At 56.0% G+C, this 24,867-nt stretch overlaps 1 protein-coding gene and 1 long non-coding RNA gene across 4 annotated transcripts in view; one reads left to right on the top strand and one right to left on the bottom strand.

The window, feature by feature from the left end:
* Positions 1-202: 202 nt before the first annotated feature.
* ALPK3 (alpha kinase 3) overlaps positions 203-24,867 on the top strand; it is a 49,217-nt gene continuing 24,552 nt past the window's right edge. The window contains exons 1-5 of one of the 3 annotated variants that reach the window (XM_051834231.2): positions 203-438; positions 5,696-5,734; positions 9,385-9,506; positions 22,595-22,712; positions 23,284-24,511. In XM_051834231.2, coding sequence (XP_051690191.2) covers positions 296-438; positions 5,696-5,734; positions 9,385-9,506; positions 22,595-22,712; positions 23,284-24,511 — 1,650 coding nt within the window. In that variant the 5' untranslated portion in view covers positions 203-295. The remainder of the gene's footprint in view (positions 439-5,695; positions 5,735-9,384; positions 9,507-22,594; positions 22,713-23,283; positions 24,512-24,867) is intronic. The other 2 variants (XM_051834232.2, XM_051834233.2) reach the window with 2 other exon arrangements.
* On the bottom strand, positions 12,573-15,354 carry LOC103352496 (uncharacterized). The gene is made up of 3 exons (XR_519940.4): positions 15,021-15,354; positions 14,733-14,870; positions 12,573-13,740 (listed from the first exon to the last, which is right to left on the bottom strand). It is a non-coding gene; the product is annotated as an uncharacterized lncRNA (long non-coding RNA).

The following is a 24,867-nucleotide window of genomic DNA, read 5'->3' on the forward strand; positions in this document are numbered from 1 at the left end:
CCCAAGAGCCCCCACTCCGGGAGACTCCAGCCGCCTCTGGCTGCGCCTGAGGGAAACAGGGACCCGGGCCAGGGCCGGCAGCGAGGCCCCGCGGCCCGGCGCCCCCACCCCCGGCGTCCTGGAGCTGCGTCGGCCGGCCGCGCGGGGGAGGGACAGCAGCAGGTGACGGCGGGGCCGCGGGGCTATAAATAGGGGCGCGCGTCAGCCGCGGGCGACAGCGGCGGCCGGCGGGCAGAGGCCTAGAGGCCTGGCCGGAGGGGAGGCCTGAGGGACGGCAGGCGGAAAGGCGGGCGCCATGGGGTCGCGGAGGCTCCCCAGCCGTGGCTGGGGTTCCGGGGGACGGTCGGGGGCTGGGGGCGATGGCGAGGACGATGGGCCCGTGTGGACCCCCAGCCCCGCCAGCCGCAGCTACCTGCTCAGCGTGCGGCCCGAGACCAGGTGAGTGGCGCTGCGGGGGCCGGGCGGGCCGGGTGGCCGCGTGGGGCCTCCGGGAGGCCTGGTCAGCCCCTGGCGGCCGCGCCCTCGAACACTGACCTGAAGGCCCAAGGCCCGGGCCTTGAGCTCCCTCTGTCCTCTTGCGGCTCGTGGGCCCCAGGCCCCAGGCCACAGGGAGTCAAGACAGGATTGAGGCCCTCTCCTTTGGGACTGATTTCCCAGGGCGGAAGGCCTTCCTTATCTCTCCCGTGCCTGGGCCCTGGCTGCCTGGCCTCGGATTCCACAGGCAGCGATAAGCAGGGCCGAGTGGCAGACATTCCTTCCGGACTGACAGGAGGGCACTGTGGGGGCTGCTCTGCTGAGGTGGGAGAGATAAGAAGTGGAGGTGGGGAGAGAAGGCCTTGGGGGGGGGGGTCCAGCATCTTCGTGGGGGCTGGTGAGATGGGGGATGCCTTGAGGCATGGGTTGGCCCTACTGGGGATGTGGCGATTGAGGGTGTGGAACTCTGGGGGTACCCCCTTTGCCCTGCCCAGTTACGGGGAGGGGCGGTGAGGAGCCCTTCAGGGGGCTTCCAAGAGCTAAGGAGGGGAGGTTGAGTTGTTTTAGGAGCGAGGTTGGCGTAGACAGTTAAGACAGGTGGACACTGAGAAGCTGGGGGCCCTCAGATAGGACATGGCAGGTGCATTGCCATGGAGGCACACTTCCTGTCGCTCAGCTCCCTCACCCCGGAGCCTCCTTCCTAAAGGGAAATGTGAGGGTTTGGCTGTTGGGATAGGGGTTCCTGGTGCCCTGAATCTGGGTGGTTGTCAATCCTGCAGACAACAGCCACTCCTCTCAGACACTGTCCACAGACCTCCTGTTTTCTGTTCATAAAAGAACACAAAAACAGGCGCCAAGGACATTCAGGAAAAGTCCTGGGCACTTCCTCGGGATTGGCTGAGCCCTGTTGACCTTGGAGTTGGAAAAGTTCAACTGTAACCGGAACCGGTTTCTGCATAAAACTTGTCAAATGGTGTCACATGTCTAGGGCAGGGCCCAGAACTGGTCTTAGTGACTGAGTCAGATTCAGTAGGTTTCCTGGCTGCCAGGAAAGAATGCCCCCTTCTCCTGAGTACTGGCTCTACGGAAAACCCAGAAGGAAATGGGAACGTTTATTCCAGTGCTTCGCAAAGCTGGCTTCCTGTCGGAGCCCCACTCAACACAGCACCTTGTCTGGGATTGGCCTCCTGGGTCTGGGCTTTATCAATACAAGGAGACAAGTGGATGGGCAGGAAGTAGGATCCTTACTGGAGACAGCAGACTGGAGAGAGGACAAGGATGGAGAACCAGAGAACCAGGCAGAACAGAGGGCCTGGGCTTTGAGGAGAAGGCTGGAGAGTGAACAGGTGCTGCTGTGGTATGGTGCCCATGTTTTACTGCACACCTGATGACCATGTGCCAGCCTGAGAGCTGGGGGCTGTCTGCTTAAGTCCCCTTGGACCTACATGGGAGTGCTCAGAAAACGTATCTAAGAATTTGGGGGGAGTAGATTGGACTGTTGGGAGAGAGGGTTTTCCAGCCGTGGACCAGGTTCTGTTCTGTCCTTGCAGTTTTTCACTGCTCCTGCCAGTAGGTCACAGGTTTTGAGGGATAAAGGAGCCAGATTTTTCTGGAAAAGGCTTTGGTCAAAGAGGGGCGAATGTGAGTGGGGCTGCATTGGAAAGTAGAAGAGGGGTGGTTTGCAGTTCTCTAGCAAAGCCATGCATTCTGCTGTCCCTCAGAACAGCCTGGCTGCCCTGGGGATGCAGGGAGGGCCCAGGCCAGGAGGAAGAAAGAAGGAGGACCCGTTTGGGGCCTGCCGTGTCTGGCTCCAGCTCTGCCCAGCCCTGAGTGAGACCCTCAGTCTCGTGTCCGGCGTTTTCTGAGTCTACCTGTCTGTGCGTCTCTGGAACCCCGGAGGCATTGTCACAGCCATCAGGAGGCTGGGCTGCTCCTGGGAGCGGCTGGCTGGCTGGACTGGTGGCCGGGACCCCAGGAGCCTTGGTTTAGGATCCCGAACTGCTCTTCTCCACATACATCAGCACTCCCTGGCCCATAGCCAAAGGGTTTCCAGTCCAAGGCCAGCTGAAGGATATTTCCAGGGCCCACCGGGGTCTGAGGCCCAGCACACAGGTAGCCCATCCAGCCTTTCGGCCCAGCCTCCTCGGCCACCCAGCCCCAGGGCCTGCACCCCTGCAGGAAGGTAATGTGGGGATGCTAGAGGAGGTTAAGGTTGTGCAGTCGGTTGGAAGCAGTGGTGACTAATTGGCTTTTGCAGGACACTGAGAAGTTCGGGAAATCCCTGGCTCCCTTGTTTCTTGGTTCTTGGACTTAGAGACACAGCATATCCTGTGACGTTTCTCCAGACAGCTTTGAAACGACCTCTGCTGTTCTGCCTAGCTCAGGTTTTTAGAGAAACTGAGGAGTCAAGCCAGCCAGGACTTTGCAAGGGCCTTTTATGTCTCAGGGCAGATGAGAGCCAGGAAGGATGGGTGGCCCTGGCTTCCACAGCCAGTCCTGGCTCCCCTCTAATCCCTGGGCCCACTTTACTCTTAAAGGAGTAACCTTTTCCTTCCAGGCCCCTGGGTTCCCATTTCACATGGAGATCTCTTTAAAGCTTTTCTGCCCCAACATTTGAGACTTCTGCTCCTGTCTTGCTTGGAAGCCGTAGATGGGGAGGCTCCCCTGTGTCACTGAGAGCCCTGGCCTGGTCTTGGCCTAGTCAGCAGGACGCTGGTGGGACTTCTGCCTCCTATAGTCCCCCATAGGCCCAGGCTGTAAGGGTGAGGCCCAGAGGGAGCAGGACAGTGAGGCCAGGGACCAGAGCCTCACAGACAGCCCCCGAGAGAGCCGGGGAGAGATCACAGTCCAGCTCAGTCCCTGCCCCTGGCATTGTCCCTTCTGAGTTAGAAAGCTAACTGCCCCCTGTCCTCCCCAAACCCAAAGGAGAGATCTCCACTCTGAGGAGAGGGACAAAGGAAGTGAACCTGCAGGAAGGGATGCCTTGGGACCATGGAGGCTCTGCCCACGCAGCCTCCAGAGGCTTTCTAAAGCTCGGAGCTCACTGTTCCTTTCCGACTTTTCTGGGGCGGCAGCTCCCTTGGCGGTTGAGGGTAGGGTGCAGGCCAGAACCCTTCTTGTTTGAAAACGCATCCCCCTGTCTTCCCTGCCTCTCCTCTCTTCCTTCCACACCACAGTGGTTGAATACCCATTGTATGCCCAGCATTGTGCGGAGAACCACAGAGCTACAAAACTGGCCAGCTTTGAAGGCTGAGAACACAGGACTTCGTTAAGAGCAGAAGTGAAGGCCATGGCCGCACCCATGCCCGCTGAATACTGGGAAGAAGAGAGCCGTGGTGATGGTGAGGGTGTGAGCAGATCAGCAAGGGTCTGAAAAGCTCAGCCAAGGAGCTGCGGCACAATGTAGCGTCCAGTGGCGGTACTGCAGCGTTTTGTTCAGACGAGTGGTGCTGATGTGAGAGGTTAAGGAGAAGCGGGTAGAAGTGGTCATGAAATATGGAGTTGGGAGTCTAAGTCAGAACACAGGAGTAGAGGGAAGGGGAGAAAGAAGGGCCCAGAACTGTCTTACTGGATCTGGGGGAATGGGGCAGGGGGGTCCAATATGGTGGTTTGTTTTCTGTTTTAAGATTGATTTATTTAGTTGAAAGGCAGAGTTACAGAGAGAAGGAGAGACAGACAGATCCTCCATCTGTTCACTCCCTAAATGGCCACAAAGGCCAGGGCTGGGACAGGGGAAAGCCAGGAGCCAGGAGCTTCATCCAGTCTCCCACATGGGTGGCAGGGGCCCAAGCACTTGGGCCATCTTATGCTGCTTTCCCAGGCACATTAGCAGGGAGCTGGCTCAAAAGTGGAGCAAGAGCGGTGCTGTAGGGTAGCGGGTAAAGCCGCCACCTGCAGTGCCGGCATCCCATATGGGTGCTGGTTTGTGTCCTGGCTGCTCCACTTCTGACCCAGCCCTCTGCTATGGCCTGGGAAAGCAGTAGAGAATGGCCTAGATCGTTGGGCCCCCGCACCTGCATGAGAGGCCCGGAGGAGGCTTCTGGCTCCTGGCTTCAGATCTGTTCAGCTCCGGCCAGTGGATGGAAGACTGCTCTCTTTCTCTCTCTCTGCCTCTGCCTCTCTGTAACTCTACCTTTCAAATAAAATAAATAAATCTAAAAAACAAACAAAAAAATAGTGGAGCAGTGAGACTTAAACCAGCATCCATATGGGAGGCTCGCGTCACAGGCGGCAGCTTTAATCGGCTGTGCCACAGTGCCAGCCCCGACATGGCAGGTTTTGAGCTCAGGAGTTTGGAGAATGCCAGTGGAACCCACAGACCAAGAGCCCTGGAGGAAAGCCAGGTTTTGGGGAAGACACTGAGTTTGGTTTTGTGATTACAGAGATGGGATCTTCGGAGAGCTTCAGACGTGCGGGTGAAGCAGGGAGCTTTTTCACTGCAGGGAGTGAGTGTGATGGGCGGGCCCAGAGGACCCCAGGGAGCCGGGCGAGGGCTGCAGATGTTTGTGTTGGGAAAGGCGGAGGGGAGTAGCAGTTGACTCACACCGAGTGGGCCCAGCTGTGCTCAGGGCAGCCCTGTGTGGGTCCCCACCCGGTCTGTTCCCAGCTGCCCCAGGTGGGAGGGGTGATCCAGCCTCCGGGCAGGGGGTGGGCCTGGCGCTGGACTGACTGAGGAGCTGGACGCCTGGCTCCTGCTGAATTAACTGCTTTGTTTCTCTCCTCTTCCCTCTCCGGGCTGGTTTGCCTTGCGACTCTTTAACTGTACTTTAACATATTAATGGTGGGTGTTGTATAAGCCACCTGTCTCCTTCCCGGCCTGTCAGGGGGGTTTCCAGGAACTGGACTCTTCTCTCCCAGAAGGCCTGGAGAGCTTCGGGGCTGGGCAAGGTGCCAGGGAGCGCTAAGCTCCCGTCCTGGGGGCAGTGACCCGAGTGCTGGGACACACCTTTCTCAGAGCACAGCCCCGGGGGGCCCCCCTCCTGCCTAACCACGTTCTTGGACTCTGCTGCCTTTAACGAGCTCTTGGTTTCAGATGCGTTGGTGTCCGGTGGTGAGGCCGCTTGCTAACTGGAGCAGGCCAACTAAGACAGCTGGGCCCTTTTAATAGAAAGGCCTGCGGGCCCCAGATGGTGGCCGATTAATACTTTGCGACTGTTGTTGATTTCGCCTCCTCCTCCCCTTGCTTTTGGGCCTAATGATTCCATTTGCTGTTTTTGCTTAGCTTATCCAGCAACCGGCTGCCTCACCCAAGCTCTGGAAGGTAAATGCACATTGCATTCCACTCCTTGGATTGCTCTTTTCTTGGGTCTGGGCACTCAGGGGCCACTGGGGGGCTGCTTGTGCACTAATGAGGCTGCATGGGGAGAGGGGTGGGTGGAGGAGTGGGGAGGTGAGGAGGTCTCACGTGAGCATGGCCCTCACAGGGACCAGGACTGAAGTTTGCATGGGTCATTTGAAAGGAGCACAGGGACTCAAGAATAGAAATGTGGGCAGTGGTCCCTAGGGGCCTGCGATAACATCTCTTTGCCCCTGGAGAGATGCCCTGGGACTAGCACAGGGAGCTGCCAGTCACGTGACCCGTCCTCTTCCTGGATTTCATGGTTTCCGTAGCCCCATATGGAGGTTTGACACCTTTCTTTGTCTCCCCTGACTTTGGCTGCTGCCTTTTCATTTCATTCTGCAGTCCCTTAAGTTCTCCTTTTACCTCCTTGTTCTCTGAATTGCCTTCCTCCAGCTGCCCTGTGCCCCCAAAGACAGTGTACCGTGTGAGAACGTGTTCCTGCATGAGCGTATTTTATGACGTGCTGCAGAGCCAGGGCGAGGCCTGAGCGAGCCCATGGTCGAGATTTGCTGCCTGAATGATGGCCCTTTTGCCTCCTGAGCAGGGGACCACTGTCCTGGCTGAACTGACTTTTATGATCAGGGTGGGAGCACATCCTTGCTACTCCCCACCACTTGGACCTCATCCTAGACTCTGGTGGATTTGGGGAGATTGGCTGCAGTTCCTGTTCCCAAAGATGACTGAGTGGCAGGTATCTGAAGAGCTGCTCTTATCTATGGCCATGCTGAGCACCGCCAGGCACGTGACCTGGATGGGGGTGAACATTGAGGAGCCTGTTCTGAGTGGCTCACGGGTGAGAGAAGGAGAAGCCATCACAGCTCATTCAAAGTAGAGGGTAGTGTGTTCAGTCAAAGCAAGGCAAGGCCAACGTCAGGTTCCTCTGAACGTTGTGAAGCCCAGGGATTCCGGGGTTCCTTACGGACCCCTGGTTGGTCTGTGCTGTCCTCCTGAAGTCATGGAGCTGGAAGGGCTTGGTGGCATCAGGGTTGGACGAGACCGTCTCCAGATGTGGAGGTGGACTGCCAGGCTTTCTTTTTAAAAAGGATTTATTCATTTATTTGAAAGAATTACTGAGAAGAGGAACATCTGCTGGTCCCCTTCTCAGATGGCTGTGACAGCCAGAGCTGGGCCAGGCTGAAACCAGGAGCCAGGAGCCACATCTGGGTCTCCCACGTGGGTGGCAGGGACCCAGGTAATTGGGCCATCCTCTGCTTTTCCCAGACGATGCACGGGAGCAGTCAGAAGTGGAGCAGCAGAGACTGTGGGGTGCTGGCATTGCAGGTGGCGGCTTTACACCACAATGACAGCCCCGACTTCCTGGCTTCCCACGGGACTGGGTGCCGCCCCCTCAGTCCCATCCCAAGTCTGAGTAGTTTGGCAGAAAGCTCTAGGGGCCAGAAAGTTCATGGCAATGAAAAGCTGTGTGACATTCATTGGAGGAAGACAGCGTCCACAGGGACTCTCCCTGCCCCAAAATGTAGCCCACACCCACTTCCCTGGAGGGAGGGCTGTTGTGTCGCCACACCTTACAGCAGTCACTTAGGGTTTTCCCATGTCGACATGTTGAATACAATGTAGCTTGGGGACTAATGTGGAAAGTTTGAGGAGTTAAGTGCTCTTGTCTAAAAGGGTAGCAGATTCCATCACTGCCCGCATTGAGCGCTTGCCTTTGCAAGTTTGCTTGAGTCATAGCTTCCTTGTCTCATGCCTGTGGATCTGAAGTGGTTTTCCTAGGTTGGCACAAGCACCTTCCCGCCCATAAGCCTATGCAGAAGCCTGGGTCCAGGCTCAGTTCATGGACAAGGTAGTGTTCCCATTACGTAGGAGGACTGTGGCTGTTGGTGTGAATTACTGAATTGTAGAACTAGAATTGCATTTGGCCTGACAGTTTCTAGGAACTGTTGAGTGAGATTTGGTAATTCCCAAAGTCAGACATTGCTTAGTGTGGGAACAGCAAGAACCGTTTTCAAATGTTCCATTTCCTGAGCGTTGAGGGAGCTGGTGGCCGAAGTCCCAGGGACCTTCTGAGTGGCTCACGAGGGACAGGACAAGCAGCTCACACAGCAGGTCGTGAATGAGAGAGCCCTGCAGGGAGGGGAAGGGGATAGTGTCTGGGAGCGTGAGAGCTGGGACCCTCTTTCTGAGTAGTCTTCTTGTGGAGGGCTCGCTCCTATGAACCGCAGCCACCCAGGCATCTGCCTTCCTGCGGAGAAACCACAGGTGGCCCTGTTGGGCCAAAGGTCTCAGTTGATTCCAGACATTCTCCTGGGGTGCAGCCTTTCTCCTCAAATTCAAGTCCAGAGTGATAGTTACAAAACCAAACAAACCTCCACTGACCATGGAGCTCCTCCCCCAGGCATGGAAGGTTACAGATCTGTCTGCCTGTGCACCACACTCACCCTGCCCTGGAGGAGAGGCTGCCCACAAACACCACCCTGGGTGACCACCCCACCTTTGGATGATTGTCTACCCCCCCCTCCTGTTCCCTTCCACCCCACATCCCTGCTGCTCACAGAGGGTATGTGCGTGCCTAGGGCAGGGGAGGAGGGCGGGCACGGCTTGTGCACCGCACAGCCTGGCTGCGTGGTTGTGCTTCACGCCTGGGAACGATGCACCGATGCACCGTGTCTGTCGGCCCGGGGGAGGGCTTGGGGCAGTGGTCGGCTTCCTGTGCCCAGGAGGGAGAGGACGGTGAGTTTGTGCTGGACTCAGTAAGCCACGATAGCCCTGAGTCCTGGGAGATGGACTGCCCCAAGAGAACTGAAGGTTATGGCTGTGCGGGGGTGGATCTGTTTGTGGTTTGGCAGTCCTGCTGGTTGGCCTGAGCTGCCAGCGCTGTGTGCACTTCAGCATGTGGTCTCCAGGGATGGCTCAGGGCAGCCGTGGCTGGTTTTGCACTGTGGCTCCCGAGCTCTGTTTGGGATCAGAATTCATTTGGGTCTCTTTTCTGATAATCCTAGGAATGAGAGCCCACTTTTGGAACTGGGCCTCTGGCATCGCCAGCTCGTTCTTGGTCCACTGTGGGTCTGAGCTCACACACAGGAGCTTTCCTTCTGATCCCAAGCTTCTGGGCTCCTGGGCCCTATGAGTTCCCCCTCTTTGGGGCCTCACGGCTCTGAAAAGGTTGGCTGGCTCTTCCCTCTCTGGCATGAATGGAAGCTCTCTCTGCTGGGGGCTCCATTCTGAGCTTGACCTTTGTTGTCTCTCCCACCATGTACCTGCTTCCCTGGAGGGGAAAAGGAGAAGCCAGCCCCCACCTGCCCCCACCCCATACCCGAAGGGGTACCTGATTTGGTAGTTGGGCATGCTCAAGAGGCTGGCCCCAGGGCCAAGAGACCTCTGTTGTAATGGGACTGGATCAGAATTATATCTGACCCCTAGTAGCGTCCCTGCCCACAGTCTGGCCAAGAGGCCCGGCCTCCCTTGAAGAAAGGCTTGCCCAGGTGCTGGAGCCGCGGCCCCAGGACGGCTCCTGGGCAGACACGGTAAGATTTAGCTGCCTGGGACAAGGCCAGGCTGCTCTGTCCTGCAAGGGAGGGCTGCTCTGAATAGCTCTTTGCCTCTCCTAGGAGCACCTTCTGCTCCATCATTGCTCAGCTAACAGAGGAGACCCAGCCCCTATTCGAGACCACGCTCAAGTCCAAGGCTGTGTCCGAGGACAGCGACGTCAGGTTCACCTGCATTGTCACAGGTAATGCGGCTGTCTGTGTGTTCCACAGCAGGGTCCCAGGGGGCTATGGGGACAAGCATGGTGGGGAGGTGGGCTGTGTGCGCAGCACTGTGCCGGTTGATGTTTGCTTTCTTAGCTTCCTCTCTAGCTTAAGCTCCCTGTGTGGGCTGGTGTCCATGCCTCCTCCCGTTCTGGAGCCACGATAAACCTGCACTTCTCCTCCCTGCTCTTCATACATCCACGAGGGATGAATCTTCATTCTAAGACAAGAAGTTCTCTAGTTGAAACAGATCTTTGCTGCAATCTCTCCAAATATCCCCATTTTCCAGTTGGGTAGTTTGAGGTTTGGGAGTCTCAGGCCTGAGAGTCAGGGACATGTAATGACTCCGACTCAGGCTCTGGAACGGACGGCCTGGCTTGGAGTCCTGCAGTTCCATGGTGTTGAGCAGGCTACGTAGCCCCTCAGCCACTCATCTGTAGAATGGGATCATAATGGCATGAGCTTCCTAGGGCTGATGCAAGACTGAGTGAGTTAATCCTTGCGAAACATTTGGGAGAGTACGTAGCATACAGTAAGAACTGTGTGAGGGTTGGAAACGAAGGCTTCTTGGCTTTTGCTGAGCTCCTTGTGGGGACTGAAGCAATAACTGCCCCACAGAGCCCTCCCACCCCCACTATGCAGCAGTTCCAGGGTCCCAGGTCCAGAACCCACTGTTGTGGAAAAGCAGGGGCAGTGATGGTCTCCAGCTCTGACATGTCCTGACCCCGGGGAACTCGTCCACCACAGGCAGCTGCTCTGGGGCCGAGTTCTCAGGGGTGGCTCTCACTCTCACCCAAGGCCCTGTGAGCTCCAGGCTGAGGACGCTGCGCCTGCCTGTGTCCCTTACCTTAGAACAGCAGCGTGATGTATTTCGCAATTTTCCGTTTCCATTGTTGTTGCAACCTCACAGAACCCTGTGAAGTAAGTGCTATTATTAGTCGAATTTACAGAGGAGAGAGCTGGGAGGGGATAGAGACTTGCCAGCGTCCACCAGGCTGGGCGCAGGACATGGGCTTTCGCTGTCTGTAGGGTCTGCACCCTGGTCTCCTCTGTGACAGTTTCTGAGAGCAAACTGGTTCTTTCACTGTGCCATGTTTTTTGTTTTATTTACTTACATTTACTTTCCATTCATTTACTTCCTGGAAAGGCAGAGGGACGGAGAGAGAAGGGGAGGGACAGAGAGACAGAGAAAGAGAGAGGGAGGTCTTCCATCTGCTGGGTCTGATGGGAAGCTCCATCCAGGTCTCCCACGTGGTGGCAGGAGCCCAGGACTTGGGCCATTTTCTGCTTTTCTGTAGGGACATCAGCAGGAAGGGGAGCAGCCAGGACACGGACCCGCATTCAGATACAGGGTGCCAGTGTTTCGGCATCACAATGCTGCCTTGGCACCATGCTTCTCATATGCTGTTTTCTCTATTTAGGAAGTTCTTAATCCTTAATTTTAAAGGAAATTTAAATTTTATTTGATCAAATTAGTAAGTGCACACAGTTTAATAAGATTCAAGTTCTACTAAAAGACACATCAAAACACAGTATCCTACTTATTTGTCTTTGCAGAAGCAACTGGTCCTTGCTTTAGCTGTTTCTTCCGACAGGTAAACATTGCCACAGTGCTGAGTAATACAGGAATACTTGTAACTTTTAAGCCTATAATATTTTATTATTGTTACATATTTATTTGAAAAGAAGAAGGGAGAGATATCTTCACTCAACTAGTTTGTTCCCTAAGTGCCTTCAACAGCCAGGACTGGGCCAGACCCGAGTCCAGATCTGGGGATTCATTCTTGGGTCCCCCATGAGGGTGGCAAGGACCCAGCTACTTGAACTGTCACTGCTGGCCTCTCGCGATGCACAGTAACAGGAAACTGGAATCAGAGGTGGAGACAGAACTTGAACCCAGGCACCTGATATGGGATGCAGGTGTCCCAAACTGTGTGTGTGTGTGTGTGTGTGTGTGTTTTAAGGAATTTATTAAATAGATTCTCAGGGTCACTGCAAATGCACAAAAATTACCACAACACAATTCTCGTGTTAGTGTGATGTTAAAGAGAAGAGATTCGATGTAGTCCACAGATACAGTTTTAAGAATAAAGTGGTATTACCTTGCCTCCCTCTGCACGCAGCCTTGTAACCACTGTGCCAGGTGCCTGCCCCAAATCTTCAGTCCCGGGTGCTCTTGGTTGTCTTCCTGTTCGTGTGGCTGAGGTGTTAGTGCTTCACCATCATTTTCTCTGTTTCCCGACACTTATCTTTTCCATGTAGCTGTGTCATAATTTTTGCTTAAATCAGCATTTACTGTTTGCCTTCTTATTTCTCCATATTACTGCTTATATAACTGAATATGTGATTATATTTCTTTTTTCTGTTTTCCCTAAGGTTAGTACTTTCCTTACTGCTTCTTTCTTTATTTTGGGGAATCTATTGCCTGTGTTTCTTACACCTTCTAATAGCCCCTTGACATAATGCTCCCCGAGGTCAGGGCCATCCCATTACCTCCTTTGAGACCTCCCCCTTGGACATGTGCATTTTCTTTTGTCTGAACTGGTGGCCTTTCAGGGCTGAGACACAGCTGTCTTTGCCTTTTTCCTGGGTTTGCCTCGACTTTCTGGATCTATGTCTTCCTTTCTTGGTTTATTCCCTGGCTTTGTTGAAGTCCTGCCCCAGGAGCTTTGCAAGGTCCTGAAGATGGCACAGCAGCAGAGGGTGTTGTGCCGGCAGGTTCTGGAGCTGTCTTCCTTTGGGCCCTCTGCTCCGGTGTGACTCAGCTGTTTGTGCCATGCACTGTTGTCACCCTGGAGTCTCCCTTTGCCCTGCCCTATAGTTGTCCCTTCACCTCTCTCTGGTGATGATTTCCTGCTTTTGTATTCCACAGTTTTCCCTTTGTTGACTTGCATTCCTGTTTTGCTGGTTTCTAGAAAGACTACACATGAAGTAAATGTTGGATGACTTGTGTCTGAAAATGCCTTTTTTTTTTTTTTTTATAAAACTTTTGATGGAGAGTTTGGCTGGGTATAGAATTCTAAGTTGAAAATAATTTCCATTCAGAATTTTATTTTTTTAATTAATTAATTTATTTGAAAGGCAGAGTTACAGAGAGAAAGGGAGAAGCAGAGAGAGAGGGAGAAGGAGAGGGAGAGGAAGAGAGAGAGTGCTTCCATCCACTGGTTCATTCCCCAAATAGCGGCAATGGCCAGGGCTGGGCCAGACCAAAGCCACGAGCCAGGTCCTTCTTCCAGGTCTCCCATGTGGGTGCAGGGGCCCAAGCGCTTCAGCCACCTTCTGCTGCTTTCCCAGGTGCATTATCAGGGAACGGGATCAGAAGTGGAGCAGCCAGGACTTGACTGGTGCTCACACGGGATGCCGATGTCGCAGGCAGTGCTTTACCTGCTAAGCCACAATGCCGGCTCCTCCATTCAGAATTTTAAAAGACATTGCTCTACCACCTTCTTCTTGCTTCCCATGCTGCTGTCGGGAGCCGTAACACACTTGTATCCTCATTCTTTGCACGTGACTGGCCTTTCTCCCTGGAAGCTTGTGAGTGTCCTAATGTTTCATAGCGTGTGTTTTGATGTGGGTCTCCCCGTCCCAGGGCACGCTCTGATGCCTTCAGTTGGAAACTGAGAGCGGCTGGTCCTGGGAAACTCGATACTCTGCTCTGACATTGACTTCTTCCTCCTGTTTGCTCTGCTCTTGCTGGATTTCTGTTCTGGGCTTGTTCCCTTGTTTTCTCGTCCTTTCGTCTATTTGTCTTTTTGCTCTACACTCTGGGAGACTTCCTCAGTTTTGTCTTTCAGCTCTTCCATTGAGGTTTAATTTCCCAGGAGCTGCTTCTGTCCCTCTCTCCTAGTCTTTGCTCTTCTCATGAGTGCAGCTTCTTCCCTTCGCTCTCAGAGACTGTTAGTGGTAGTTTTATTCTAAAAGTTTCCTCCTCCACGCGTCGTTCTGTGTTTCTTCCAACTTGCTGTCTTTCTGTTTTGTTTGGTCTTTAATTAGCATGACAGGCTTCCCTCAGCTGTGTTAGAATCTGGCCGGCAGGTAGTGATCGTGAGTGAGGCACCACAAAGCTGACGAGACGTTCTGAGCAGGTAGGAGAGCCTGGAGATGGGGGTCTCCCTGTGGGTGGCCTGGTCACCGCTGTTGGGACTGCCGAGTAGGTCTCTGTAGTTCTTTTCCTCTCCGGCTGGCTGGATCCCCGGGGAAAAGTTTCCTGGAAGTCTTGCAGATAAGAGGGCCAGGTGGGCTCTCAGCATAAAGCACTTATTTTTGTACAGATGGCTGTTATCTTGTTTTTCATAGAATAGCCATGCCCCCATCTATGCTGCTTCCCCTCAAGGCAAACTTACACCTGCAGAGACCAAACCTCACTGGCTGTGGAGGGGCGAGCCGTTTCCCGTGGTAGGAGGTGGGTGAAGGAGCCCAGAGAGCCACTGCTTCTCAAGCACCTCTGAACCTCCCCGCCCCCCCCCCCCGTTTCCGGTTCTAGAGGTGCTGCTTGCCAGGTCCTCTGCTGTTTGGGGATTTCTTTGGTATAAAAGGAAAAGTTCCGGGGTGGACATTTAGCCTCGCAGTAGAAACACCCACATCCCACACTGGAGTGCCTGGGTTTGATAGCCAAGCTCTGGCTTCTGACTCCAGCTTCCTGCTGCCATGCACTGTGGAAGGTAATGGTGATGGCTTAAGTAGCTGGGTCCTGCACCCACAGGGCAGGTCCAGATTGAGTTTCTAGCCCCTGTCTTTGGCCCCAGACCAGTCCCGGCCACTGTGGGAAGCGGACCAGTGGATAGGAGCTCTTTATCTTTCCTCTCTTTCTCTGTGTCTCTGCCTCTCATATAAATATATTTTTAAAGATTTATTTATTTATTTGAAAGGCAGAGTTACAGAGAAAGAGAGACAGACAGAGAGCGAGCTCTTCCATCTGCTACTTCAGTCCCCATATGGCCACAACAGCCAGAGCTGGGCTGATCTGAAGCCAGGAGCCAGGAGCTTCTTCAGGGTCTCCCACGTAGGTACAGGGGCCCAAGCACTTGGACCATCATCCACTGCCTTCTCAGGTGGATCAGCAGGGAACTGGATTGGAAGTGGAGCAGCCAGGACTCCAGCCAGCATCCACGTGGGACACCAGCATCGCAGGCAGCAGCCTTACCCACTGTGTCACAATGCGGGCCCCAGTAAACTTTGTTTTAAAGGGGGAGTTTTGTTCCTCTTACCGCCAGCTTGGAGTTCAGCTGCCTGGGCTTGACTGAGTTGGTTTCCGCTTTTCCACGTGCTTCCCAACTTTGAAATCCTGTTGCTCCTCTTGCTCTCCTTGCCTTTCTCTTCAACCTTGTGGTTTTACACACAGAGCACTTCAAAAAGTTCATGAAAAATGGAATTAAAAGGTAAATTCATTTTGTTGCAAAAAAAGTGTTGAAATCTATGTACAAGGATCATGGAAAATGTGTGTTATGAAAACACTGTGCATGGATTTCAAAATTTTTGCACCAAAGTAAACTTACCTTTTAATTCCATTTTTCCACAGACTTTTTGAAGTCCCCTCCTATTTCGATGAAGGAACCTCTCCCATGTGATTTGAGTGGGTGTTGGGAGGATGGGAGAGAAGATGGCATGACCATTCTCCTTTTGCACCTAGAAGCTGGCTCCTTCTTAGCCTGGAAAATTCCTTGTCATTTCTCAAAGTGTCCCCTCTCTGGGAGGTCACCCCCGCTCTTCCAGGACAGCTCTGGCTCCAGTCTCCCGGCACAGTGTCTGTCCGTGTGCGTCTCTGTCCAGTAAGATCATGAGATCTGTGAGGAAAGGGCACACCCCCAGAGGCCGTGCCTCCCTGGGCTGGAGCAGACAGAACGCTCAGTCCATATTTACAGGATGACCACAGTGAACCCTGGCTGTGCTCATGACGAAATCGCTGGCTTTTCCTCTTTGCACAACACCTTTGGTGCCCGGGAAACAGCAGCTGCCGAGGGACGTGGGCCCACTCAAGAAGTACAGATGTCAGAGATGGCTCATGGGCGGCTCCCTTCTCTCCTTCCACTCTGTCCTTTGTAGCTGTGGGCTCTGAGTGCAGTGTGGAGACCCCACACGAGTCTGGCCTGTAGAATCTTGGAGCCTTTTCCTGAACATTCCTCATGTCATCAATGCAGTAGAAACAGGTTTTTCCCTTTTTCGTGCCTAACTCAAAAGAGCAAACTTCCATGCTCATCTCATGCAGCCAGCCAGAGCCGTGGTCTCCTGCTCAGGACCCCTCACTGGGCTGCCAGCAGAGGCCGTGAGGTGCGCAGGGCTCCGGCTAGCTCTGATGGTCATGCTGAAGTTCACTGCTGTACCTGTACCTCCCCACATCCATCCAAAATCTCAGGTTACCTGCATTTTCTGTAGCGAACTAGGGAAGAAGGCTCTGATCACTTAGTACACCATCCACAAGCTTTTCCAGTCAGACCAGGGAGCGGGTGATAGTGAAGGTGCCCAGACCTAAGAGGTCGGGGCTGGAAACTGGATCTCCCGGCCTGGAGAGGCGGGCACTGGCGATGCCTGGCCTCTGGGGAGACTCCTGTGCTGGAGACAGTGACCCCTCGTACCTCCCCCCTAAGCAGGCTGGGACTCGTCAGCTCCACTGGGTGATGCTTTCCTGGCTCCTGCTGTCCTTCGGTCTGCCTGCCTGCCTCTGTCCGCTGTGGTGCCTCCCTCCCGACCCCCTGGAACTCTGGTGTGGATTGTGGGTGTGCGTACGCGTGTTGGGGTGGAAGGAGGAAGCGGCAGCAGGCGGGTTGTACAAAGGGACTGAGCCTTTAGACAGAACCAAGCCCCTGAAGAAACATTTGTCTGAAGAAATAAGTCTGATGTCATTGCTAGGAGCAACCGCGTGCTGGTCCCAGACCTCCCAGTGGAAAGAGCACTGGAAGAAGGGAAAGGAAACCGGGGGCTTTGCACGTGCCAGCTGTGTGGCGGTGGGTGCTACTCAGCCCCTCTGAGCTTCATTTCCCTCTTGTATAGAATAGGAATGAGAGCACCTGCCTATTTTATAGAGGAGAAGGGTTTGGATTCTGCTGCTTCTGCTTGCTGACCAGGAGACTTCGGGCAAGAGCTTTAATTAGCCTTGATTTCCTCTTCCTTAAATTGGGATTAGTAACAGAACAATCCACAGGGGACTTTTGTGAGGAGTAGAGGAGCTACAGAGGAAGGGTATCCAGCTCAGCCTCTGCACGCAGCGGGTCTTCAGGCTGCCCAGGCTGGACTTGAGGGTAGCAGGTATCTGTGTCTGGACTTTGTTTGAAAGAAATCCCCATTCGTTCTTCTGTCCCTGAGCCTCTCCAATCAGGGAATAGTCGGGGATGAGCTGGGGCCTCGAACTGGGGGAATGGTCGGGAATGGGCTGACATCCCTAGGTGGGCCTGCTGGCTGGAAGCAGGGGTCACAGGGAGGGAAGGGGCAGAGGGAAGGCCACAGGCCCGGGCCTATGTGGGGCTGTCTGTGGGCATCACAGTGGGTGGGCTGTGAGTGGGCATGCACAGTGGGGGGCTGTGAGGGGCATGCACAGTGGGCGGGCTGTGAGGGGCATCACAGTGGGCGGGCTGTGAGGGGCATCACAGTGGGCGGGCTGTGAGGGGCGTCACAGTGGGCGGGCTGCGAGTGGGCACGCACAGTGGGGGGCTGTGAGTGGGCATGCACAGTGGGTGGGCTGTGAGGGGCATCACAGTGGGCGGGCTGTGAGGGGCATCACAGTGGGCGGGCTGTGAGTGGGCACGCACAGTGGGCGGGCTGTGAGGGGCATCACAGTGGGCGGGCTGTGAGGGGCATCACAGTGGGCGGGCTGTGAGGGACATCACAGTGGGCGGGCTGTGAGGGGCATCACAGTGGGCGGGCTGTGAGTGGGCCTGCACAGTGGGCGGGCTGTGAGGGGCATCACAGTGGGTGGGCTGTGAGGGGCATGCACAGTGGGCGGGCTGTGAGGGGCATCACAGTGGGCGGGCTGCGAGTGGGCATCACAGTGGGCGGGCTGTGAGTGGGCCTGCACAGTGGGCGGGCTGTGAGGGGCATGCACAGTGGGCGGGCTGTGAGGGGCATCACAGTGGGCGGGCTGTGAGTGGGCACGCACAGTGGGCGGGCTGTGAGGGGCATCACAGTGGGCGGGCTGTGAGGGGCATCACAGTGGGCGGGCTGTGAGTGGGCACGCACAGTGGGCGGGCTGTGAGGGGCATCACAGTGGGCGGGCTGCGAGTGGGCACGCACAGTGGGGGGCTGTGAGTGGGCATCACAGTGGGGGGCTGTGAGTGGGCATCACAGTGGGTGGGCTGTGAGGGGCCTGCCCCCTGCTCCAGGATGCACTTCGCATTACCCAGGGGACCAAGCAACGCCCCCTCCCAGATTACTTTACTCCAAGGCCCTTTGTCGCCAGGAAGCCCTAAGGTGTTACGTCAGCCCCCACTGTGTGGGGAGGCACCGTAGGTGGCGTGGCAGCATGAGACCCCAGCCTTGGAGATCCGTTAGACATCCCCTTGCTCCACTCCTCCCCCCTCCCCCTAGGCCGACTGGACTCGGGTGCCCTGGAGGCTGTGCTGGGGTGAGATCATCCTACAGGATGGTGAGGCCACCTGTGCTGGCCCTGGCCACACACAGAGTGATGTAACCAGCAGCCTTAGCTCACAGTGGAAACATGGGGCTCCCTTTACAGCCGCGGCTGCCGAGCTAGTCCCTGGCTGAGCCAGCTGCAGCTTCACCTCCCTTGCTCCTGGCCTGCGCACGGCTCCCCCCTGCCCTTTGCTCACACACTGCTGATGCAGGTCCTTTGTCGGGCACACCCTTCCACCCACTGCATTTGCCCCTTGTCTCCTGACTCGGCCAGAAGATTTGTTTTTAGTAACTGCTATGAGCAGTTACTGTGTTAGGTGGTGGAGATAAAACAGCACAAGAGAGGATTCCTGGCCACACGGGACCCAAGTCTAGCAGGAGGGACAGGAAACAGTCCACGGTAGCATTGTGATTGGCGCCGAGGAGGGGAGGTACTGCTGAAGTTAGAGCTCTGGGAGGAGAGCGGGGGCACTGAGCCCACGTTGTCTGGATTCCGCCTGCCCTTCAGGTCTAACTCCAGGGCCACTCACCCAGAAGCCTTTTCTGCCTCTGCGGCCAGAGGTGATGGCTCCCTTCCCTGTGTGTATTCCTCTATAAATCTGTGTTGATTCCACACCAGGCACTGTTCTAGGGACTGGGTTCACAGCAGCGATCACCAGGAGAGTCCCTGTGTCCCAGAGTTGGTCCTTCCACCGCTGTCGGAGAAGGAGGGCGTCTGCTGTTCCGCCCAGTGAGAGGGCAGGTGCTGGGGGAGGGGTGGTGCTCCACCCGGTAGAGGGGAGGCCTTTCGGAGGCTGCAGCTGTGGCCAGAGGCCTGGCAGAGCTGAAATGTCTCCCTCCCGCAGTGAGGCCGGCAGCACCGAGTGGCTAGGGAGCAGTCGGTCAGGGGCCAGCAGTGGGAGATGAGGCCAGCCCAGTAAGGGACCTGGATCACGAGGGCCTGGGTGCCATGGGGGCTTTCTGAGCGTTTGGGGCCGTGGAGCACCGTGACCTGTTTCCAAAGGCTTGCTCTGGCCACTGGGCTAAGAGTGGCCTGAAGAGAGGGCAGGACAGGAGCAGTGAGATCCCCGAGGAGGTTGTTAGAGAGCTCAGGTGAGGTGGTGGGGATGTGGGCCAGGCTGGCGGTGGAGAATGAGAAGGGACCAGATTCCTTCCCGTAGGAGTGCCTGAGGGAGTGGATGCTCGAGGCAAAAGGAGTAAAGGGGTTGCCTCCAGGTCAGATTAGGTGGTTGGAGTTGCCCTGTCCTGAGCTACTTGGGAGCTGGCTTGGAGAGAGAGGATGTGGACTTAGGGTACGGTCACTCTGATGCCTCTTAGACCTGCAAGTGCAGATGCCGGGGGTGTAGCTTGGAGAGAGGTCTGAGCCCCGACGGAGATCTGGAGCTGTGAGTGCACTGGATAGGATTGGCTCCCGCGGGCTGTGAGTGGAGAAGAGAAGGGAGAATGGCCCCGCCCCTGAGGCCTGGGGTGGGGGGTGGGGGGACATCGGGGGAAGTGCCTGTGAGGCAGGAGGAATGGCCAGCGTGAATGTGGTCCCAGCAGCAGGTGAGGACGAGGTTTCAGGAAGTGGAGTCCACACCACTGATCCACTGGCCAGATGGGACGTAGGAGTCGGCCGCTGGATTTGGCAGAACCGTAGGTGACCCTGGCAAGGGCGTTCTGGTGCAGTGGTGGGCGCAGAGGTCTGACTGCAGGAGGGAAGTGCAGGTAGAGTAGAAAGGTCTTTCAGAGACTTCTCTGGGGCTGGCGCTGTGGTGTAGTGGGTAAAGCTGCTGCCTGCGGTGCTGGCATCCCATATGGCGCCAGTTCGAATCCCAGCTGTTCCACTGCTGATCCAGCTCCCTGCTATGGCCTGGGAAAGCAGTAGACAATGACCCAAATGACCCAAGTCCTTGGGCCCCTGCACCTGCTTGGAAGATCCAGAAGAAGCTCCTGGCTCCTGGCTTTTGATCAGCCGAGCTCCAACCATTACGGCCATCTGGGGAATGAACCAGTGGATGGAAGATTCTCTCTCTCTCTCTTTCTCTCTCTCTCTCTCTGCCTCTGCCTCTCTGTAACTCTGCCTTTCAAATAAATAATTTTTTTTTTTTTTAAAAAGACTTTTTCTAGGCCGGCACCGCGGCTCACTAGGCTAATCCTCCGCCTAGCGGCGCCGGCACACCGGGTTCTAGTCCCGGTTGGGGCGCCGGATTCTGTCCCGGTTGCCCCTTTTCCAGGCCAGCTCTCTGCTGTGGCCAGGGAGTGCAGTGGAGGATGGCCCAGGTGCTTGGGCCCTGCACCCCATGGGAGACCAGGAAAAGCACCTGGCTCCTGGCTCCTGCCATCGGATCAGCACGGTGCGCTGGCCGCAGCGCGCCGGCCGCGGCGGCCATTGGAGGGTGAACCAACAGCAAAAGGAAGACCTTTCTCTCTGTCTCTCTCTCTCACTGTCCACTCTGCCTGTCAAAAAAAAAAAAAAAAAAAAAAAGACTTTTTCTATAAAGGAGAGAGCAGGGCCGACACTGTGGCACAGTAGGTTAACACCCTAGCCTGAAGCGCCGCATCCCATATGAGCGGTGGTTTGAGACCTGGCTGCTCCACTTCCAATCCAGCTCTCTGCTGTGGCCTGGGAAAGCAGTAGAAGATGGCCCAAGTCCTTGGGCCCCTGCATCATGTGGGAGACCAGGAAGAAACTCCTGACTCCTGGCTTTGGATCAGCACAGCTCCGGCTGTTGCAGCCAGTTGGGGAGTGAACCATCAGATGGAAGACCTCGCTCTCTCTATCTCTGCCTATCCTCTCTCTGTATAACTCTTTCAAATAAATAAATAAATCTTTTAAAAAAGGAGAGAGCAGAGCAGTTGGGGCAGGAGCTACACATATAGGAGGATATAGAATCAAAAGAGTTTGTGTTTTTTTTTTTTTTTAAACCATTTTATTTTAAAGACATTTATTTGAAAGGCAGAGCTACAGAGAGAAAGATCTCCCATCTACAGGTTCACTTCCAAAATGACCACAATGGCTGGGACTGGGCCAGGCCAAAGCAAGGAGCTTGGAACTCTATCCAGGTCTCCCACTGGCCTTTGGACCATCTCTGCTGCCTTCCCAGGCGAATTAACAGGGAGTTGAAGTGGAAATGGAGCAGCTGGGACTTGAATCAGTGCTCACGTGGGATGCTGGCACTCCAGGCAGCATCGTGCCACAACGCTGGCCCCAAAGAGGACTTTTTAAAGAAGGGAAACAGCGCAGCAGGCCCAGGTGGTGGCAGGAACAAGGGGGAAGAGAGGAAGAATTCAGTGGTACAGAGAAGAACAGTAATAACTGCGGGAAAGATACCCTTGGCTGGACACGAGGAGACTGGATCGGCGAAGGCTGCTTTCCATAGGGGCGCATTTAACCGTGGATGTGGGCACGGCCAGGCCTGCGCGCTTGCTGTTGCATTGCTGCCTTCTCTTTTCCACTACGCAGAGTTTCCTGAGAACAGAGTGCCTGTCTGGCTTGCTTCCATGTATTTGAATGGATGCATGTTACGAGTCTTTGATTTCTAACAGTTAGTAATGCAACTTGTTGGAGTCAGCTTAAGCAGTGAGGCAGAATCCATTGGTAAGTTGGGGGTTTGTTACGGAGTTGGGTACGGGAGGGCAGCTGTGCTCAGAAAGGAGTGGACCTGGGACTTGGAAGCGTGTTGGGATTCTGTGCTTCCTGTCTCTTCTTCCAACGTGAACATCGGCTTCACTTTTCCGGGTCTCACTGCAGACTGGCCCTGTCTGCTTCCTGGTCTGTGTGGCGGAATGCAGCAGTTCCACCCTCGAAGTGTTGTTTTCAGACTGTCTCTGGGTCCTGATTCTCAAGTCCTGGGTCAAAGAATTGGACTAGCTTGGCTAATTGTGTGCCCACTGCTGGACAGTTGGAAGCTCTTCCTTGGGAGTGGGCTGGAAGTCCCCAGAGAAGAGGGACTGGGCAGATAATGCAGGTGGTCTCACTACAGTGATGGGCTGGGTAGTTAGGCATGGGTGAATTGATAGATGGATGATGGATGAGTGAATGAATTGGTGGACAGATGGATTGTCCAGCTGATGAACAGATGGATAGCACCAACACTTTAGGAACCTGGAATGAAAGCAGAGGGCTGTTGGCATTGATGGTGGTGGTGGGGTGCTAGGGAAGAGGCGGCATCTGAGGACAGAGTCCCTGCTGCAGAGGGAGATGTAGGATGGGCCACTGCAGAAAGGAAGCGTTACTGCCGGGGGAGATTTCCGGAACTCTTTGCTTCTCTTCTCAATAGGAAGCCACGAGGTTTCTCCTCCACATTCCCCTTGCAGTTGCTGAGAGGGAATGTTCTCAGCTGTGACAGGGCCTAGCTTCTGGAAACGAGCCAGGTGTCAGTGGCACCGTGCTTCCGGCAAGCCTGGGGCAGGTGGTCCTGCCCAGTCCTGTTGGGCGGTGTGGGGAAGCTGTGGCTGCCTGTTGTCTCCTCCCGCTATTTCAGAACTCACCTTCTTACATCCTGATCTCTTGCCTCCTTCTCAGGATACCCAGAGCCAGAGGTGACCTGGTACAAAGATGACACAGAGCTGGACCGATACTGTGGCTTGCCAAAGTACGAGATCACTCACCAGGGCAACCGCCACACACTGCAGCTATACAGGTGAGGGCAGCAGGGCCTGTCCCGCCCTCTCTGCCTGGCCCACAGCCCACCCTCAGTAGCGGTGTTGGCTGGATGGAGAGGCCCAGGCAGTATCTGGAGGTAGAGGGCGGGGTTCTGTGGCTGAGTTGAGCCACCAGGGACCCACATCTGCCTGCCGGTGTCTGGGATCCCCTAAGGCCAGGGTGGGGGCAGTCAGAGCCGAGTGCAACTAGAGGAGGTCCTGATCCACAGAAACATTTTCCGTGAGGTCAGCTGCCGAGAAAAGCAAGTGTGTCACCACTACCTCAGGACGGCTGTGCTGGTCACCCGCTTCCTAGGGAGCTCTCCTGGGCCCCACGCTAATCCCCCCGGGCCAGCACGACCTTGGTCAGTGGCTGCCCTCCTGTGGGCCTCAGTTTCCTCAGCTGTACCCAAGGTGCTGTGCATGGTGATGTCTGAGATGGGTGTGGCACTCGGGGCGGGACTTCCGCGTTGAGGGGAGCATGCTCAACTCTGGAAGACTCTGGCTGTGGGGAGCAGGGCTCTCGCCTCCTGGGAGAGCCCAGGTAGCACCTCACGCTCCTACCTCTAGGTGTCGAGAAGAGGACGCGGCCATCTACCAGGCCTCTGCCCGGAACACCAAGGGCATTGTGTCCTGCTCAGGGGTCCTGGAGGTGGGCACCATGACTGAGTACAAGATCCACCAGCGCTGGTTTGCCAAGTTGAAGCGCAAGGCTGCAGCAAAGATGCGTGAGATCGAGCAGAGCTGGAAGCACGGAAAGGAGGCCGTAGGGGAAGCTGACGTCCTGCGCAAGCTCAGCCCTGACCGCTTCCAGCGAAAGCGGCGGCTGAGCGGGGGACAGGCGCCTGGCCCCCCAGCCCCAGCCAGGGAGGCAGAAGAAGGGTCCCGGACTTGGCAGGAGGGAGACACTGAATCTGCTCAGCACCCGGACTTGGGCCTGATCACCAGCTTTGCTCCTGAAGAGATGCCCACCAACGGGGAGGCAGCCCCCGAGAACGGGGAGGATGGGGAACATGGCCTGCTGACCTACATCTGTGAGGCCATGGAGCTGCGGCCCCACAGAGCCCCCAGGAAGGAGTCTCGGGCCAAGAAGAAAAAGAAAGAGGAGGAATCTAAGCAAAGTGTGCGGAAGCCAGAGTTAGAGAAGGCAGTCGGAAGCCACCGCTCTTCAGAAAGCAACACCCCGAGTTCTAACAGGCCTGATGCCCGGGCCACACAGGGGCCCACGGACGTGGAGCAGGGCCACAGCCAGCCCAGAGGCAGGGCCTCACGCGGCCCTGGGCCCTCCAGGGTGGATAACACCGGAAAACCAGCCTCTGCCATGGGGACTAATGACAAGGCCCAGGATACCTCTACCCCAGGCCCTACCCAGGAAGTATATTTCTCCCTGAAGGACATGTACATGGAAAGCACCCGGGCAGCCAGGCCTCAGGGCGAGGAGGGGTCGCAGACCCCAAGTGTCAGGGTGTCTGGAGAGAACCTCTCAGGGCAGCTGTCCATTGAGGCTGGAGGGGAGAGGGTGCCTGCTGCTCCTGGCCAGTCCCTGCCCTCCTTGGCCCCACAGCCAACTAGGCCCGTTAACAGGAAGAGATTTGCCCCTCCAAAGCCCAGAGCGGAGCCCACTGCTGACAGCAAGCCTGTTTCTCCCTTGAGTCAAACTCCAGAGCATGGGGCCCAGAGCTTAGGGAAGGCCCCTGCCCAGGGCTCTGCTCAGGTGCCTACACCCCCTGCCCGGCGGAGACACAGCACCCGCGACAGCCCCTTGCAGGGGCGAGCCGTCCACAGGACTCCGGGAGAGGTGAGTGGGGGTGTTGGGTGCCTGGAGGCTGCCCTGGGAAGCTGACCTCATGGAAACTCTTGCTCCAACTGCTCGGCAGCCAGGGAGCAGTGGGCTATTTATAGAAGGGGTGGGGAGGGCACACAGTTCCCGCCAGGAGCAGGGGACCACAGGCATGGCCCTCACCCAGCCAGTCTCCAGATGCCAGGCGTGTGGGCAGCGCGGCCTGACTGAGCCTGTCTCTGAGAGCCTAGGGGTCCACGGCAGAGGGGGCTGTGCCCTGGAGGGGAGTGGAGGAGGGACCAGTGTTCTGGAACTGTGCCGAGGCCACAGCATATGAAAGGGGCACTGAGGAGCAGCGTGGGCTGCAGCGTGCA

The sequence above is a fragment of the Oryctolagus cuniculus genome, chromosome 12, assembly GCF_964237555.1.
Source record: "Oryctolagus cuniculus chromosome 12, mOryCun1.1, whole genome shotgun sequence".
Taxonomy (NCBI): domain Eukaryota; kingdom Metazoa; phylum Chordata; class Mammalia; order Lagomorpha; family Leporidae; genus Oryctolagus; species Oryctolagus cuniculus.